Source organism: Rana temporaria, chromosome 1, assembly GCF_905171775.1.
Source record: "Rana temporaria chromosome 1, aRanTem1.1, whole genome shotgun sequence".
NCBI classification, from domain to species: Eukaryota; Metazoa; Chordata; class Amphibia; order Anura; family Ranidae; genus Rana; species Rana temporaria.
In genome coordinates, this window is record NC_053489.1 from 564,376,991 (window position 1) to 564,397,383 (window position 20,393).

Here is a 20,393-nt window from a genome sequence, read left to right on the forward strand (position 1 = left end):
TCCGGAGTGGGGGTGCCCCTTAGTATCTTCTACTTGCTAAAAGGCAGAGCAGAATGATGTGTATTGTACTTGTATAACTCATACACATACAATACACATCATACTGCCCCTCCTCCTCCTCCTCCTAGTTACCAGGAGATGGCAGTTGTTTGCAATCAAGTGACACATAGCTGGAGAGTGGGGCTGGCAGTGTGTGTGGAAAGTGGATAGAGGCCTGGACAAAAACAATGTTTTTTAAAAGCAAAATCGAAGGGTGAGGTAAGTGAAGGAGGACTGCACTAAGGTAAAGAAAGCTATTTAGGAAAACAAAATTGTACTCTTACACTTACAACCCCTTTAAACTAGCTGCTGGCATCCATGGTTCACAAGTCAGTTTGTTCATGATGGGTTGTCATCTATGTGTTTTCCTGTATCTTTCAGTGACTTTCAGTGACCTTAAAGTTATTTGTAGTTAACTTCTGTTTAATCCTGTGTCTCTAAGCTACACTTTGCACTGCACCACGACACATTTTCTCCCAGAACACAGTGGGCCCTCCTTTTTCTCCAGTTGGCACCAGAGTCCCAGACCACCCCTAGTTTTAACTAATTGCCAATGTCAGCATACCAGAAACATACCCTTTAATGTCTCTGAAGTAGTGGAATTGTAAAGCCAAAAACAAATAGAAAAATCTAAAGAACAAAACCAATGTAAGAACAAACATTATGTTTTTTTGTGAATGGAGTTCTCATTTAATAAGATATACATATGCAAACATGATCCAAATTCACACGGAGTCAACCTTGACCTGATTATTGTTTGTCAACATTGGTGATGGTTTGCTTTTAATCTTCTCTGCATCATTGGAACTTTCTTGAAAGAAAAACTTTGCAGTACAAATAGAAATGATAATCCTCTTGTACTCCCTCCTGAAATTCTGGTTCAAGAGACCATATATAATAGCATTAAGGCAACTGTTGAAATATGCCATGTAATAACTGCCAACAAATAACCATTCAGGAATTCTGGGGAGAATTGTGTCTGGGTTCACGGCCACAGCCAGGCCTATGAAGTTCAGTGGTGCCCAGCAGACTGCAAATAACACAAAAACCACAAACATGGTCAAAAAGTTCCTGAAATCGTGAGGTTTCAGTTTAGGTTTATTATCAGGCTTTACCCTACGTCTCACCTGTATAACCAAGATCCAAATACGTAAGTAGCAAAAAGTTACAATAGTAATCGGGAGTATAAAATGGAAAAATACCACTGCTATGGTATACGTGGAGCTGACAGACTGGGAGAATGTACATGAGTAGATCCGAGCATCATATTGTAAAGATCCAACAAATAAATTTGGCACAATGGCAATGAATGTTAGCACCCAAATCAGAATCACATAGAACAATGAATTTTTGTCACTGTATAATTTGTCGTATTTGAGGCTATGACAAATGTAACAATAACGGTTGATTGCAACACCAGCAATGTTGAATATAGATCCTATTACGCTTATTCCCATCAAGAATCCACTAATTTGGCAGTGGAGATATCCAAGATTCCATCCTTTTCTAAATATCGATGTCAGTACCAACGGATATGGGTAGATGGCCACCACAAGATCTGCCACAGCCAGACTAACGACAAATATATTTCCTACAAAAGAACAACAAAGTACAGAGGTTAGTATTTTAGTTTTAGTTTTTTTAAATGATAACTTCACAAACCACATGCCAACTAAGCGAAAGGGAGTGTAGAATTTTTTTACCATTTTGTTTTATTTATTATTACTATCTAAACTACTGGTATATATATATATATATATATATATATATATATATATATATATATATATATATATATATATATATATATATATATATATGAATGAATCACAATATAGTTTGGAAGTGTTAGGTTTACATCTTACTCTTGTATTGAAAACCTTTTTGTGGTCTGGATGTCACTATGTGAAGGTGTGCTGTTTGGATCAATCCTGTCCAGAATCCAATTTGTAACAGGGACCCTTAAAAAAGTCATGTGACAAGTGACGCAACGTGTCGGGGAGGAGCCAAGTGATGATACCCATCGTGTCCTAACAGGAGATGCAGAGTGAGGAGCTTGCTACATTGTATCTGATTCTATACAAATGCGCTGGTTATAGGATCGAATGTGAGTCATACTCTTTACACTTCAGACCTAGTGACCAGTATTAACATATCACGCTATACGAAGCAATACAAAGCAATTTAGAGAGGAACACATGTGAAAAACACCTGAAGCCTGTTACAAATTGGATTCTGGACAGGATTTATCCAAACAGCAGGGACTTTTTCATTGATCTCATTCTACCAGGCAAGCCCCTTTTACCAGTCTGTGGAAGTTTTTTTTAATATGATTTAATATTTTTTTCCCACGGAATCTGCACATATATCAGTTTTTATTGTATTTATGTGTTATTAGATGGAATTTATCACGTATATTATATTAATTGTGGTGTATAATAGAAGGTTGATTTTAGCGCATCATCACACATTAATTCATATATATATATATATATATATATATATATATATATATATATACATACATATACAGTGAGGAAAATAAGTATTTGAACACCCTGCTATTTTGCAAGTTCTCCCACTTGGAAATCATGGAGGGGTCTGAAATTGTCATCGTAGGTGCATGTCCACTGTGAGAGACATAATCAAAAAAAAAAAAATTCCAGAAATCACAATTTATGATTTTTTAACTATTTATTTGTATGATACAGCTGCAAATAAGTATTTGAACACCTGTCTATCAGCTAGAATTCTGACCCTCAAAGACCTGTTAGTCTGCCTTTAAAATGTCCACCTCCACTCCATTTATTATCCTAAATTAGATGCACCTGTTTGAGGTCATTAGCTGCATAAAGACACCTGTCCACCCCATACAATCAGTAAGAATCCAACTACTAACATGGCCAAGACCAAAGAGCTGTCCAAAGACACTAGAGACACAATTGTACACCTCCACAAGGCTGGAAAGGGCTACGGGGAAATTGCCAAGCAGCTTGGTGAAAAAAGGTCCACTGTTGGAGCAATCATTAGAAAATGGAAGAAGCTAAACATGACTGTCAATCTCCCTCGGACTGGGGCTCCATGCAAAATCTCACCTCGTGGGGTCTCAATGATCCTAAGAAAGGTGAGAAATCAGCCCAGGACTACACGGGAGGAGCTGGTCAATGACCTGAAAAGAGCTGGGACCACCGTTTCCAAGGTTACTGTTGGTAATACACTAAGACGTCATGGTTTGAAATCATGCATGGCACGGAAGGTTACCCTGCTTAAACCAGCACATGTCAAGGCCCGTCTTATGTTTGCCAATGACCATTTGGATGATCCAGAGGAGTCATGGGAGAAAGTCATGTGGTCAGATGAGACCAAAATAGAACTTTTTGGTCATAATTCCACTAACCATGTTTGGAGGAAGAAGAATGATGAGTACCATCCCAAGAACACCATCCCTACTGTGAAGCATGGGGGTGGTAGCATCATGCTTTGGGGGTGTTTTTCTGCACATGGGACAGGGCGACTGCACTGTATTAAGGAGAGGATGACCGGGGCCATGTATTGCGAGATTTTGGGCAACAACCTCCTTCCCTCAGTTAGAGCTTTGAAGATGGGTCGAGGCTGGGTCTTCCAACATGACAATGACCCGAAGCACACAGCCAGGATAACCAAGGAGTGGCTCTGTAAGAAGCATATCAAGGTTCTGGCGTGGCCTAGCCAGTCTCCAGACCTAAACCCAATAGAGAATCTTTGGAGGGAGCTCAAACTCCGTGTTTCTCAGCGACAGCCCAGAAACCTGACTGATCTAGAGAAGATCTGTGTGGAGGAGTGGGCCAAAATCCCTCCTCCAGTGTGTGCAAACCTGGTGAAAAACTACAAGAAACGTTTGACCTCTGTAATTGCAAACAAAGGCTACTGTACCAAATATTAACATTGATTTTCTCAGGTGTTCAAATACTTATTTGCAGCTGTATCATACAAATAAATAGTTAAAAAAATCATACATTGTGATTTCTGGATTTTTTTTTTTTGGATTATGTCTCTCACAGTGGACATGCACCTACGATAACAATTTCAGACCCCCCCATGATTTCCAAGTGGGAGAACTTGCAAAATAGCAGGGTGTTCAAATACTTATTTTCCTCACTGTATATATATATATATATATATATATATATATATATATATATATATATATATATATATATATATATATCAGGGGAATATATATATATAAATATACACTATATTGTCGTAAGTATTGTGATGCCTTCCCTAACACGCACATGAACTTTAACGGCATCCCAGTCTTAGTCCGTAGGGTTCAATATTGAGTTGGAGTGTGTCTATGGGAATGTTTCACCATTCTTCCAGAAGCGCATTTGTGAGGTCAGAAACTGATGTTGGATGAGAAGGCCTGGCTCACAGTCTCCGCTCCAATTTATCCCAAAGGTGTTCACTGGTGTGCAGTCATGTTGGAACAGGAAAGGGCCATCCCCAAACTGTTCCCACAAAGTTGGGAGCATGAAGTTGGTATTCTGACACCTTAAGAGTCCTCTTCACTGGAACTGACAGGCCAATCCAAAGGAATAACTAGAACCTTCAGGGCCCTGATGCAAGAAACCATAAAAGCCCCCCCCCCCGACCTGGGCCATTCCCTCTGAGCCCAAAGCCCTTCCCACTAATCCCACAAACCTTTACGGTCCCGCAGCAGATCCCTTTCATATGTTGTGCAGTCCTTCAGTCTTGAACCCTGCCATGGTGGTGGAAGGCCAGGGCCCAGTCGCAAGTGTGACCTTTGCGACCCTGGTAGTTCTGCCAGTGGTGTCAGTGTGAACTGTGAATTGTGTGAGTCAGTAGGGCAGTGGACGTGGTCAGTGGGATAGTGGACATGGTCAGTAGAACAGTGGACATGATCAGTAGAGCAGTGGGTGTGGTCAGTAGGGCAGTGGACATGGTCAGTAGAGAAGTGGACATGGTCAGCAGGGCAGTGGACATGGTAAGTAGGGCAGTGGACATGGTCAGTAGAGCAGTGGATGAGATTAGTAGGGCAGTGGGTGGGGTCAGTAGTTTTTATTTTTTATTATTTATGTATTTATTTATTTTTTACCATTTTTATTTTATTTTATAATTTATTTTTTTGTTTGTTTTTTGAAGGGAGGGAGATAGTGGAGGGCAGTTTAGGGGGACAGCATGATGGGAGGTGGGTAGTGGAGGGCAGTATGGGGGGACAGCATGATGGGATAGGGGTAGTGGAGGGCAGTATGGGGATCAGAATGATGGGGGTAGTGGAGGGCAGAATGGGGGACAGAATGATGGGAGGGGGTAGTGGAGGGCAGTATGGGGAGATAGCATGATGGGAGGAGGGGTAGTGGAGGCCAGTATGGGGGGACAGCATGATGGGAAGAGGGTTAGTGGAGGCCAGTATGGGGGGATAGCATTATGGGGGGTAGTGGAGGGCAGTATGGGGGACAGCATGATAGGAGGGGGTAGTGGAGGACAGTATAGGGGGACAGCTTGATGGGAGAATGGTAGTGAAGGTCAGTATGGGGTACAGCATGATGGGAGGGGGGGTAGTGGAGGGCAGTATGGGGGACAGCATTATGGGAGGGGGGTAATGGAGGACAGTATGGGGGGACAGCATGTTGGGAGGGGGGTAGGGAGGGCAGTATGGGGGGACAGCATGATGGGAGGGGGTAGTGGAGGAAATTATGTGGGGACAGCATGGTGGGAGGGGGTAGTGGAGGGCAGTATGGGGAGGCAGCATGATGGGAGGGGGCAGTGAGGGCAGTATGTGAGGACAGCATGACCGGAGGGGGGCAGTATGGGAGGGAGCAGAGTGACAGTCAGCAGCACACCTGGAACACTTCTCGCTCTGCTTTGAAAGAGAGTTTTTTGCTTACCAGGAACGGCCTCTGGGCAGGGAGCATTAACTGAGATGCCATTAAAGTTCATGTGCGTGTAAGGCAGGCATTCCAATACTTTTGACAACATAGTATATAAATATGTCTTTAGCTATTTTACTGAAGTTCTGCTATAAGGTAGAAGTCAGTGAATAATTATACAAGCTTAAATCTATCTATAAAATAAACATGTTTCACGATTTCCTGAATATGGAAAAAAAAAACTTTAATTAGATAAATATCATTACAAGACTGACTAAGTGAAAACGTTGTATATCATGATTTGTGAAAAACAGAAGTCATATTAATATTTTAATAGGCACCTATTTTGGAGGCCCTCAAATCATTTTTGCATCACGAGTTGTTTCTTTGTTTATGTCTCCTGATAGTTTTGAATGTCTTGTAAAATATGCAGAATGTTCTTCCTGATATAATTAAATATGCATTACCCCAGACATCATTAGTTCTAGAGAAAACTGTGAGGAACATTCCAAAGATTCATTTTTTTCTTTAGGGTAATGTCATCTTCTTTTTTTTTTTGCAGCATTTTAAACACACTTCAATTATTATTTTTCTTTAATATCCCTCATTTGTAACTGATATGTATAAATAATGGATGCTTCTCAAATCTACATGGAGGTATGTTGGAAAAAGTACTGCAAAAAAAGAAACAAGTAAAACATATTTTAAAGCTGCTTTACATACCTGCATGCAGCTTTGGTATACGATTGGAATTTAAATTGACTTTTGAGGAGCATGCAACAGAATGTGTTATATTAATACATTTGGAAATCTTCTAACTCCACTGGAAATATGTAAAATAGAAAGCTAAAGGGTGACCAGCAATACATAAGGGATTACACAGTACCCGTTATTGAAACACAAACTCGAGTTAGATGATACCGTCTGCTTCTAAACCAATTTCATTTCTGCTGTTTGGAAATCAAATGCTTTCCTCACTGGTTCCTTTGCTACGTCTCTTATATGCTCTCTAACACATTAGCATTCTTTTCATGAAGTCATGGTAAGGATTTCTGCTGCATTTCCCCCCTTTTTATTTGTTAAAAAGCGTGAAAGTGCTGATCCTATAGTGTAAAAATAAATTTTGCACACGTAATTCAAAGTTTTTAACATTTTGTACATTCTGCTTACTCATAGGGTCATTTACAAAGCACAAAAAAAGTGCGGGTTCGGTGCATTTTTAATGCACACATGCACTTATTTGTCATCTTCATACATAATCAAGTACTATCTACTTCGCATTGATCTCAACAGTTGTTTTCCTCTTTTCTAGTAAAAGATTGATGAATATATGTGAGTGTGCGCCAGCCTGTAAATACTCATAGTAAAACATCACATTAAAGTGTTTTTGACATGCAAAGAGCTTTAAAATCAGCAGGGAGTGTGAAATTAAGAAGGCTTGGGTGGTTTCTAAGGGTGCAATGGGCATTAAATGGCTCCTGAGTGTTACAGAAACTCCATTCAAGGATGTTGGATCTTATTGTGCCTTTTATTTATTTTATTTTTTTTACAGAAAAAATGAAAAAAAAAGAAGAATAAAACACGAAACGCAAAAGCAGTAACAATAATGTTGGGATCCATCTAGAAGCATCCCAGTATTCCACTGGGAGGCCTCGTACACACGACCGAGAAACTCATCAGAATCCATCAAGAAACTTGGTGGGAGAGCTTTTTTGCCGAGGAAAACGGTCGTGTGTCCGTTTTTCATCGAGGAAACTGTCGAGGAACTCGACGAGGAAAAAAGAGAACAAGTTCTCTTTTTCCTCGACGTGAGTCTCAATTTTCACGTCGTGTTCCTCGTCGGGCTGGTTTTCGGCGAGAAACACATTTGTGTGTATGCTTAGAAACCCGCGCATGCTCAGAATAAAGTATGAGACGAGAGTAAAAGTAGCATTTGTAATGGAGATACACATTTTTCACACTGTAACAGACAGAAAAGTGCAAATCGTCTCTTACTAAACTTTTACTTAACACGCAGTAACATGAGATTAGCAAAAGCAGCCCCAAGCCATTGTATGTGTTGTAAGTCACCGCGTTTGAGAACGAGGAGATTTTGTCTTGACCGTGTGTACACAAAGCAAGCTTGTCGAGTTCCTCGACAAGCCTAACAAGGAACTCGTCGAGGAAAACGATGAGTTTCTCGGTCGTGTGTACGAGGCCGGAGACTGAGCCAGCCACTCCCAAAGTGTGCAAAAAATGTACATTATTAAGACAAATATAAAACAATGACTCTCCCACACTTTCTGTTCTCAGGGTAATTAGATCTTTCAGGAAGACTGAGGCTCCATTCACACTAATGCGTTTTTTGGTGCATTTTGCAGAAATGCAGGGAAATTCTTTAACATGGTTTCCTATGGAACATGTTCACATCAATTTTTTTTTGTGTCTCTGCATTTTTGGAAAGGGCCGGTGACTTTTTTTCCCCGCAAAAAGCAGCGTTTTGCATATAATAGAATTCAATGGACCCGCATACAAAATGCAAGTACAGCGTTTTTAACGCAATTTTGCCACAATTTGCGTTTTTTTTACCTGTTTATAGCTGGCTGTTAAAGGAAATGTAAAAAAATAAAAATTGCAGGCTAAAAAAACAAAAAATGTTTAAAAAAAAACAAAAAACGCAAATCGCGGTAAAATCACTGTAGAAGCACATGTCGAAAAACGCAGCAAGCACCGTAAAAAGCACTGCAAAAACGCTCAAAAGCAACATGCATAGGTGTGAATCGAGCCTTAAGGAGAAGAAACCTGAAGATATCTCTCAAGACGACTCTGAAAAGCCTTTTAGGTCCATCTAATTTAACCCCTTCCATACAGGGCATTTTCTCCCCTTTCCTGCCCAGACCAATTTTTAGTTTTCAGTGCTGTTGCAGTTTGAATGACAATTACGTGGTCATGCAACACTGTACCCAAACAAAATCTTTATGTTTTTTCCCCCACAAATCAAGCTTTTGTTTGGTGGTATTCCATCATCTCTGAGTTTTTATTTTTTGTGGTATAAACAAAAGAAGAGCGACAATTAAAAAAAAAACGCAATATTTTTTACTTTATTTAATAAATATCACAATTTAAAAAAAATATATATATTTTTTTCCTCAGTTTAGACCGATACATATTCTTCTACATTTTTTTGGTAAAAAAAATTGCAATAATCGTTAATTGATTGGTTTGCGCAAAAGTTATAGCGTCTACAAAATAGGTTATAGATTTATGGCATTTTTATTTTATTTTATTTTTTTACTAGTAATGGCGGCTATCTGTGATTTTTATTGTGACCGTGACATTGCGGCAGACACATCGGACACTTTTGACACGTTTTTGGGACCATTCACATTTATACAGCGATTAGTGCTATAAAACTGCACTGATTACTGTGTAAATGTGACTGGCAGGGAGGGGGTTAACACTAAGGGGGCGCTGAAGGGGTTAATATGTTCCCTGGGAGTGATTCTTACTGTAGGGGGAGGAGGACTCACAAGGGGAGGAGACCGATGCGTGTTCCTCTGTACTGGGAACACACATCGGTCTCCTCACCTCTGACAGGAGGTGGATCTGTATGTTTACACACACAGATCCACACTCCTGCTGTGATCGCTGGCAATCGCGGGTGCCCGGCGGACACCATGGCCATCGGGCACGTGCACCGGGTCACGGGCGGTGCTGCGAGCGCACGTGTGCACCCTAGATTGCCGGGAAGAAAATATATCATATAGCGTCCACCCAGAGGGAGGGAGGGAGGGTTCCTGCCGGCGTCATTTTATTATGGCCCAGGAAGGAAGGGGTTAACACTCTTTGCCGGCGTCTGAAGTCTTTACAGCTCTAACGCTGGAGCTCAGAACGCACTAGTCCTGGTTTTTTTTTGCAGCTTAAAAACATCAGCCATTTACAGCTCAAAAACGTCATGATGGGCATGAGGCTAACATGGAGAGCCGTTTTTAAGCTAGAAAAAACGCTCATGAAAGTGGCTGTAAAAACGTCCGTTAGCATGAGGCCTAAAAATAAAAACGTATTATTATTATTATTATTATTTTGTTTCGTTCCATTTGTTTAGTATCGGAATTTGTTATTTCGGATAATTCATAACTTAAGATAAATGTGTTCTCATTATGTTCACTAACAGCCAAATTTGAAAGGAAATTCCAATACCTATAATTTAATAGTTAGCTATTATTAGTTAGTTAGTTAGTTAGTTAGTTAGTTAGTTAGTTAGTTAGTTAGTTTTTTGTATTTTCAGATTTTCGATTCCTTAGAATTTTTGGATTTTGCTTTGTTATTTTCGGATTTAGAATTTTCGGATTTTCGAATTCTCAAATTTCGCATTTTAGAATTTATGAATTTCCGAATTTTGGCATTTCCAAAAACAAACAAACAAATTAAACGAAAACAAACACATTTTTTCGGAAGTGCACATCCACATTAGATGGCTTCTCGTGATCTGATGTATTCTCATGTCAATGGATCGCTTTAATTCAGAAAAAAAAAACCTTTAAAATGTGCTATAAATTTTATTATCAAGATAACATTTTGAGCATTTGAAATTCATAATTTATTTTTAATACTTATTCTACATATATCAAAATATATAATAGACAGATATAGACTAAAATAGCTACTTCAGTCACATAAAAATGAATATGGTCAATAAAATAAAGTACAGCTAGCTCTTAACTGTAACAATAACATTGTGCCAAAACTGTAAAATAATCATCACTTAAGGTCCTTTCCAGCTCCTATAAAATATAACTTATTTTATAGATAGGGATATACCGTACTTTGATTTCACAATATCGGTCTTAAAAACGAAATTCTGGTGCAAAAATCCATTGAAAGTTTCAAGAGGATTTAATATGTGAATGAAAAGCAAAGAAGCAGCTCCCAGCTCACTATAATCAGATATTGCCCAATAGGCATGTCTTGTTATGTGTCAGTGGATTCCATCAGAGCTGATTAAATTAAAAAAGATTACATAAAATAATCTGCTTACTGTAGCATTCTCTAAAGAATGCATTTCTGAAGAACAGGATTTTTTTTTTACAGTCATAATGTTATAGTTGTAGCACTTAGTGTACAAAAAACAATGGAATAGAATGTGTCTATATGGAAACACATATAGACTGGCATTGCTAACCTCCTTTCACAAATACTAGATACCTGGCTGACTCTAGTTTCAATACTTTGTCAGTGTCACTAACTCAGAAAAAGTATGCAGTGAGCAGTTGCAGCCGGTGGAATTTATTTGGGGGGTGGCAAACAGTATGCCACCCCCTGGGCGGTCGTTAGCACTTACCCCATCACAGGCGGCTACCCCTGCTTGGCGGCAGCAGCCTCCTATTCTCCTGCTCTCCACAGGTCATCACGGCGGTGGCGGCTTGCATTTCCTCCCTCCTCCTCGGCCTCCAATGGGGAGTCTTCTCTTTTCAGCCAATCAGAAAATGAGTCTCACACTCGCTTCTGATTAGACCGGATTGAGGATCAGTGTTTCAACAGCGAATATTCATTTGCTGTTGTAACACACCTGGGTGTGCTGGGTTGCATGAATAGGGGGTGGCCCATGGATAGATTCATGCTATGCATGAATCCATCTATTGCATATAGGAGGTGGCCTGGGGAGAGGGAGCGGTGCCGAGCACCCCTAATGAACGGGCTGCCACTGGCAGTGAGTTAGGTCACAGTGAAGTCAGACCACTTGACCAGCATACTTGTTCCAGGTTTGTGACTTACATCAGAGAAGCCAATGGATCAGCATGACAATCAGGCAGATTGAAAAGGAGACATGAGCAATGTCAGCCTATATTCTTCTTTCAGTAAAGGTTTCCCTATGATAGAAGCAATAGGTATTACCTTTTTAAGTGGAATGTTAAAAAAAAAAGTGCTATAAAAGGTGTTATTGCTAGCGATAAATATTTATGCAGAGTAATGGTATTGGTATTTATGAACCTATATTCATATAAATATATTTCTCAATAGCCACAAAGGATATTAGTTATTTTATGTGCACCAAATGCCTTTACAAACCCAGATACCTTTACCTTGTAAAAGAAGCAATGGTATCGTTATTGTGCTGTACATTGCATGTGCAGAGAGCAGAACTGTAGGAGGGGGGAAAGCAATTTCCACCCACTGCAAGTTGTCTGTAGAAAACAACAGGAAGGGGAGGAGCCGAGACCAGTTACCCTTCACAAGGAGAGACAGCAGCTGTGATCTGTCTTTTTTACAGGAAGCTGCACAGAGGTAAAGTTTCACACTGGATTACTGTACAAATCTGGAAGAAATACACAAAGATTCAAGTAATACTATATATGCACACTCTTCTATTTAGACAAGGTTTGCTTATCCTGTTGTTCAGCTTTAAAGTGTAACTGAACTCTCAGTTTCAATTAACCCTGTTAACACACAGACACTTTGGGGTTGATTTACTAAAACTGGAGAGTGCAAAATCTGGTGCAGCTATGCATGGTAGCCAATCAGCTTCTAACTTCAGCTTGTTCAATGAAGCGTTGACAATATAAACAGGAAGGTGATTGGTTTTTGTGCAGAGCTGCACCAGATTTTGCACTCTCCAGTTTAAGCAAGTCAACCCCTTTGTATGTAAAAACCATAGGTGTGCGCACAGGGTGTGCTGGGTGTGCCTGGGCACACCCTAATCACCCCATGTGCATTAGCATTATCCAGGAGTGGCACCAGAGGACAGTGTAAATGCTCCCATTATATTAAAGGCTTGTGATGGAGGTTACTAAAATGAATATTTTGTGTCTGTTACTTTTCTCCTAAACCATTCAAATGTTGCTTTTCTTTCCTTATATTGTTTTATTTCTTGATAAATATATATGTGTGCGGGTATTGCAACAAGTGTTATTATCCGTAAATGAAGTAACAGATTATAGAGTTAAATCTCGGCTCGGGAAATAAGAGTGAAAACAGATGTCTCCAAACCCCTCCCCTGTACTCTTCACTCCAAAACCCCCTCCATCGAAGAAACAAAGATGGCAAATGATTGTTGATTGAGTGTGCCTCATGGCAAGAAGAACATGTAATAAGAGAAGCCTTATATGGACTAAGCCAATCAAATGTGCTCATATGAATGATGTCACTCTGTCTATAAAGCCAATAAAGGTTCCGCCTCTCTGTCTCTTGAGGTTGGGACACAGAAGCAAGCAGTTTGTCCCTCGCTCTCTGCATGTTTTCATAATTTGGATCAACCCCTGAGGTTGTGTCAGGGGTTATCAATCCTTATCAGGCTAGGTTCAACTAAAGGAACACACTGCACTCGTATTTAGAGTGTAGAATAATATGATCCCAATCAACTGTGACAGCAGGTGGCGTTCATGTGTGTTTGATTTTTGGGTGCACACCCTAATGCAATAGGCTGCGCACACCTATGAAAAAAACATACCTGTAAAATAATAGAATTGCCTTTCTGGTGGCCGTTTGTTGAAATGCAACCCTTTCACTGTTCCCTGGACACTACAAGTATTCTAAACTTTCAGGTGGGTGGAATACCTGCACCTCCATTGTATGATGTTGTTTCTCCCTCTGGCTTCTACATTACAAAGGGGACATAATAGCTGGTGAAAACAAGCACATGTGCGGTAGTGGAAACAGCTTTTGACCCATTCAACTTGTAAAATACCTACAGGGGAGTAAATATTTCATCAAACAGTCTACTGGAAAAGTATGACTTTATAAACAAAATGGCACTTACTTACAGGGTAATTTTTTATACCTTTTTTGATTCCTGGTGCATCAAAATAAACATTGTGCCAGTTCTACTGCCAGAATGCTGTGGAGTAGAGCAACACCCCCCTGCTGAGGCAAACCTACAGCTTTGTAATCTCATGCACCCTGCTGATTGGAAAGTTTTAGGTTTTACTTAGCAGGGGACCTATGAGATCTCTGCAGGAAGCCCACTGCTCCCATACAGAAAGCAAGGATATTTTTCTGCTCCATGCTGACAGTGACAGGCTTTTCTACTCGCGGTGACTACATTTTAAAGAAGCACCTGGAATACATTTAGCTGATTTAAAGTAATTTAAGTTTAGTTGTTCTTTAAACAGAAATGATGTCCACTACCCCACAGCTACTTGTAATAGAAGGAAGGAGTGGTAAAATATTTTCTTTCTCTGCTGTTGGGATTTTAGCAGGGGTGGCCAGTCTATTAGGGCGCACGGGCGCCACCTCACCTATCCATGCGTCTGGCCCCTTTCTAAGCACCAGTGCATGGATTCCAATGCAAATAGGCTGTTTTTTTTAAGCACCGATTAGAGCCAAAGGCTCTAATAGGCTTCAATATAGGGTAGCAGAGAGTGTACTCCGAGCCCACCCAGGTGTGTTACAACAGCGAATCAATATTCGCTGTTGTAACACTGATCCTGCTCCCGACCAATCAGGAAGCTGGTTTTGACACCGGTCCCCCAATTGACTGAAAAAACAGGTGATCCTATTGGATGCCTAGGAGGAGGAGGGGATGAGCTGGAAACCACAATGGAGTAGAGGATTCGGAGCCGAGCCGCTGCACTACACTGCCTGCCACCTGCCACTCGACACAATGGGGTAAGTGCCGTATTGACTGGCAACTTTACCATTTCACAATTTGTTTATTTATCAACCCCTGGTACCTCCTCTGTGCTCTCTGTGTATTCTCTAAGCCTGTTATCCATGAGAAAAGAAAGTTAGAAGAGAAGGAGCTGCATTGTTCCTACTTTTCTTATAGTGTAGCTGGTGTGGCCACATTGTGTATAAGTAATGAATGATGATTTTAATGTTCTCAACATTATTCATCCATACTACACTATTGTTGAGCTCTTGTATATAAACTAACATAGTTTTTGTTTACATTTGAGAAAAACTTTAATGTCCTGTACACACGATTGAAATTTACGATGGGATAAAATCTGATGGAATTTTCCATCGGAATTCCTTTCAAGCTGTCTTGCATACACACTGTCAGACCAAATTCCGACTGTCCAAAACGCGGTGACGTAAAACACTACGACGAGCCGTGAAAAAAGAAGTTCAATGCTTCCAAGCATGCCGCGACTTGATTCTGAGCATGAGTGGGTTTTTTCTCTGTCAGATTTCCACACAGACGATATAAATTTCCGAAAAAAAATAAAACACGTTCTATTTCTAAACTCCGACGAAAAAAGTCAGATGGGGCCCACACTCGGAATATCCGATGAAAAAATTCTGTCAGACTTTTTTCGACGGAAATTCCGATCGTGTCTACAGGGCATAAGGAGACTTTGTAGACCTCTTTTTGAATGAGCGTTGTAGACCTCTTTGTAAAAATTCAATTGGCTTGCAGGCATGCTGATCCATTCGTATCATTTTTTCTGAGTCACTGGCTCAAAACAAGTACAGGTCATTCTCAAAAAATGAACATATTGTGATGAAGTTCATTATTTTCTGTAATGTACTGATAAACATTAGACTTTCATATATTTTAGATTCATTACACACAACTGAAGTAGTTCAAGCCTTTTATTGTTTTAATATTGATGATTTTGGCATACAGCTCATGAAAACCCAAAATTCCTATCTCAAAAAATTTGCATATTTCATCCGACCAATAAAAGAAAAGTGTTTTTAATAAAAAAAAAGTCAACCTTAAAATAATTATGTTCAGTTATGCACTCAATACTTGGTCGGGAATCCTTTTGCAGAAATGACTGCTTGAATGCGGCGTGGCATGGAGGCAATCAGCCTGTGGCACTGCTGAGGTGTTATGGAGGCCCAGGATGCTTCGGTAGCGGCCTTAAGCTCATCCAGAGTGTTGGGTCTTGCGTCTCTCAACTTTCTCTTCCCAATATCCCACAGATTCTCTATGGGGTTCAGGTCAGGAGAGTTGGCAGGCCAATTGAGCACAGTAATACCATGGTCAGTAAACCATTTACCAGTGGTTTTGGCACTGTGAGCAGGTGCAAGTTCATGCTGAAAAATGAAATCTTCATCTCCATAAAGCTTTTCAGCAGATGGAAGCATGAAGTGCTCCAAAATCTCCTAATAGCTAGCTGCATTTACCCTGCCCTTGATAAAACACAGTGGACCAACACCAGCAGCTGACATGGCACCCCAGACCATCACTGACTGTGGGTACTTGACACTGGACTTCAGGCATTTTGGCATTTCCCTCTCCCCAGTCTTCCTCCAGACTCTGGCACCTTGATTACCGAATGACATGCAAAATTTGCTTTCATCCGAAAAAAGTACTTTGGACCACTGAGCAACAGTCCAGTGTTGCTTCTCTGTAGCCCAGGTCAGGCGCTTCTGCCGCTGTTTCTGGTTCAAAAGTGGCTTGACCTGGGGAATGCGGCACCTGTAGCCCATTTCCTGCACCCGCCTGTACACGGTGGCTCTGGATGTTTCTACTCCAGACTCAGTCCACTGCTTCCGCAGGTCCCCCAAGGTCTGGAATCGGTCCTTCTCCACAGGGTCCGGTCACCTCTTCTCGTTGTGCAGCGTTTTCTGCCACACTTTTTCCTTCCCACAGACTTCCCACTGAGGTGCCTTGATACAGCACTCTGGGAACAGCCTATTCGTTCAGAAATGTCTTTCTGTGTCTTACCCTCTTGCTTAAGGGTGTCAATGATGGCCTTCTGGACAGCAGTCAGGTCGGCAGTCTTACCCATGATTGCGGTTTGGAGTAATGAACCAGGCTGGGAGTTTTTAAAAGCCTCAGGAATCTTTTGCAGGTGTTCAGAGTTAATTAGTTGATTCAGATGATTAGGTTAAGAGCTCGTTTAGAGAACCTTTTCATGATATGCTAATTTTTTTACATAGGAATTTTGGGTTTTCATGAGCTGCATGCCAAAATCATCAATATTAAAACAATAACAATACTTCAGTTGTGTGTAATGAATCTAAAATATATGAAAGTCTAATGTTTATCAGTACATTACAGAAAATAATGAACTTTATCACAATATGCTAATTTTTTGAGAATGACCTGTATGTAGGCAGTGAAGGAAGAGTGAAGGCAGAGCTCATGACATGTGATAATGTGCGGTATGTGTACATGTTTTGGTTCAGCAACTTACAAAGACAGCCAGGCAAGACAACAAGGATTTCAGAAAGATCAACATAAGCAGCCTCCATATTTGTCCCAGTAAATGGAAAATCTTGCTTGATGGTGAAGGGGTAAATGTTGTTTTCTTAAAAAACGTACACAAATGTCACATGTACTTTTGCTTGCTGTCTCAAACAAGGCCTTTATTTACTTCTGATAGAAATACATCTTGTGTATGTTTGTTTTTAAGCAATTTTTAGATACAGGTACTATGGCATGTTTTTAATTGTAGGACTGAAAATATTTCCCCACAATATCGAGTTTATTTGGTTCACTAAGCACCTGTAAAACTAAAAAGATTAGATACTTATATCCACGCATCATTAAGTTTGATAATACTATAACATATTGTCAAGTCTCTCTGGGATGTCCGACAGAGATATTCCAGAAAATATGCTTTTATTAAGTAAAGGACATTTAGGGGCAATATATCATTACATTTCATATATACTGTATATAAATAGACTGCCAGTGATATGATGGGAGCAGCCAAGTAGTGAGACAATGACAAAAAAAGAAAAAGGAAAAGCACACCATTCTGCTACCTCATCTAAACCTTATTACCTACACTATTATTATCAAGTTTCAACCCTGGTGACAGGTTCCGAGTCCCATTTTAATGATGGGTAATAACATAAGATTTAGCTAATTCAGATATAATTGGGAAGCGGGAGATTTCTAACAATAGGCAGGTTGTTGATATAAATTCAGATACTTTGGCATTAAGAAATCATGCACACTTATGTAAAGATCAGGTGGCGAAACATTATATGGACAAAATACTGTAGGTTTGGAAATTAAGTTTAAAGGAATGTATAATATTTTTACATACATTTTCTTTAATCCTATTTTCTTTATTTACAACGATCAGGATTTTTTTTTTTTTTAAATATATTGCATATAAATATTTTGTAGTTTCATATAAAGCTATACAAACAAGTAAAGCTTTAGGCTCCTTTTTACATGTTTTTCAAAGACTCCTTGGTTCCTTCATTTAAAACCTGTTGCTTCCCAAATCAGTGGTTTTGCTAGGTGGGGGCGGGGGGTGCGGCCCGCACCCGGATGACACCTGTCAGAGGGGTGACACCCGTGGGTAGCGGCATGCACCGCTAACACTGCCCACTGCCCTGATCTGCGCCCCTCAGCGGAGTGGACTGAAGCCGCCTTCCCCTCCTCTCTGTTTACATCCACACAAGTGTGTATCTGTACGCGCTGTTCTGAGGTCTGTAAACTTTACTAATGTATATGTGGATGGACATGTGCAGGGGGAGGGGAGAGGGGGTGTCTATATTAATGGGGGGGTCTGCACCAAGGGGAGTATTCTATACTTGTGGGGGTCTGCACTGAGGGGGGATTCTATACTAATGGGGGTCTGCACTGAGGGGGGATTCTACACTGATGGGAGTCTGCACTGAGGGGGGTGTATGTACTGATGGGAGGGTCCGCACTGAGGGGGGTCTTTACTGAGGGGGAGATTGATACTGATGGATGGGAGTCTGCACTGAGGGAGGGTGTCTGTACTGAGGGAGGAGTCAGTACTTAGTGGGGGGTCTATACTGAGGAAAGTGGGTCTGTACTGAGGGGGGGATCTATACTGATGGATGGGGGGTCTGTACTGAGGGAGGGAAGTCTGTACTTAGTGGGGGGGGTCTATATTGATGGAAGGGGGTCTGTACTGAGGGAGGGGGGCTATATTGATGGAGGGGGTCTGTACTTCAGTAAGGAGGACCTATACTGATAGAGTCAGGTCTGTAGTTAGTGGAGGGGCTCTGTACTGAAGGGGGACTATAGTTGGTGGAGGAGGAGGTAACACCAATTTTTCAGCACCGGGTGATACCAACCCTAGTGACGCCACTGAAGGTGGTAAAGCTGACCAGAAGCATCTGCCAACTTCAGAAACCATTTTGGGTAGGCCTGGTATTGACAGTCATTCTTAGACATTATCAATTGTCTTTAAGGTTTTATGATGCAAAAGCAAGCCCCTGAACACCTGTCATGTTTTACACTCTTGCCTTGTCAGTAATTCATTCCTGAGTATTTCTGTCAAATCTTGTTGCATTTTTGACATTTAGGCCGCGTACACACGGTCGGACAAAACCGATGAGAATGGACCGAGGTTCAGTTTCATCGGTCCAAACCGACCGTGTGTATAGCCCATCGGTCTATTGTCCTTCGGTCCAAAATTTTAAAACATGCTTTAAAATCGAACTGATGGACCGCTGCCCGATTGGTCCAAACCGATGGTTAGTACAGAAAGCATCGGTTCAAAACACGCGCATGCTCAGAATCAAGTCGACGCATGCTTGGAAGCATTGAACTTCGTTTTGTTCAGCACGCCGTGTGTTTGACGTCACCGCGTTCTGACCCGATCGGTTTTTGGAACGATGGTGTGTACACACATCAGACCATCAGGCCACTTCAGCGGTGAACCGATGGAAATGGCCCGTCGGACCATTCTCATCGGTTTGGAACGACCGTGTGTACGCGGCCTTACAGTTCTTGTGGATTTCCTATTTTGAACCTGATGAATAATACTGGAATTATGTCAGTGTCAAATGAAAATTAAGTTTCTCAGTGAATTTAATTTACTGAAACTGATGACATTTACACAAATTGGGATATATATAATTTTCATGCAGATTGCTGAACTGTTCATGTTTGAACAATTTTGTGCTACAGTTATTCTCCATAAACGTGGGCTGTATTTTCCATTTATTCCTAGCTTTCATGAATTTTATCATTGTAAAGTAATTAAAAAAAGAAATCTGTTGCATTTGGAGCTATTATTATGTAAGCCTAAAGCTAATGACAAGCCCATGCAGTGACAGTGTTTCTGCAAAGGGTCCACCAACGCCCTATGCCAGGGTTTGACAAATTTGCTTGGAATCTAGGAGCCAGCTAAAAAAGTTAGGAGCCAGAAAACGCACCCCGTTCCGACGAGCTTGCACGCAGAAGCGAACACATACGTGAGCAGCGCCCGCATATGTAAACAGTGTTCAAACCACACATGTGAGGTATCGCCGCGATTGGTAGAGCGAGAGCAATAATTCTAGCTCTAGACCTCCTCTGTAACTCAAAACATGCAACCTGTAAATTTTTTTTAAACGTCGCCTATGAATATTTTAAAGGGTAAAAGTTTGTCGGCATTCCACGAGCGGACGCAATTTTGAAGCGTGACATGTTGGGTATGAATTTACTCGGTGTAACATTATCCTTCATAATAGTAAAAAAAATGGGGATAACTTTACTGTTGTCTTATTTTTTTTAATTAAAAAAAGTGTAATTTCTTCTTTTTTTTTGCCCACCTTCCAAGCCAAGTCGCCAGGCCGCTATTTCTAGTCGCCATGGCGACCTGGCGACTGGGATTTGTCGAGCCCTTC

The 20,393-nt window shown here is 40.8% G+C and overlaps 1 protein-coding gene across 1 annotated transcript in view; it reads right to left on the bottom strand.

Moving 5' to 3' along the window:
• Window positions 1-285: 285 nt before the first annotated feature.
• Window positions 286-20,393, bottom strand: part of MTNR1A (melatonin receptor 1A) — a 132,323-nt gene continuing 112,215 nt past the window's right edge. Inside the window, exon 2 of the mRNA XM_040351927.1 lies at window positions 286-1,630. Within this exon, the coding sequence (XP_040207861.1) occupies window positions 765-1,630 (866 nt within the window). The 3' untranslated portion in view covers window positions 286-764. The remainder of the gene's footprint in view (window positions 1,631-20,393) is intronic.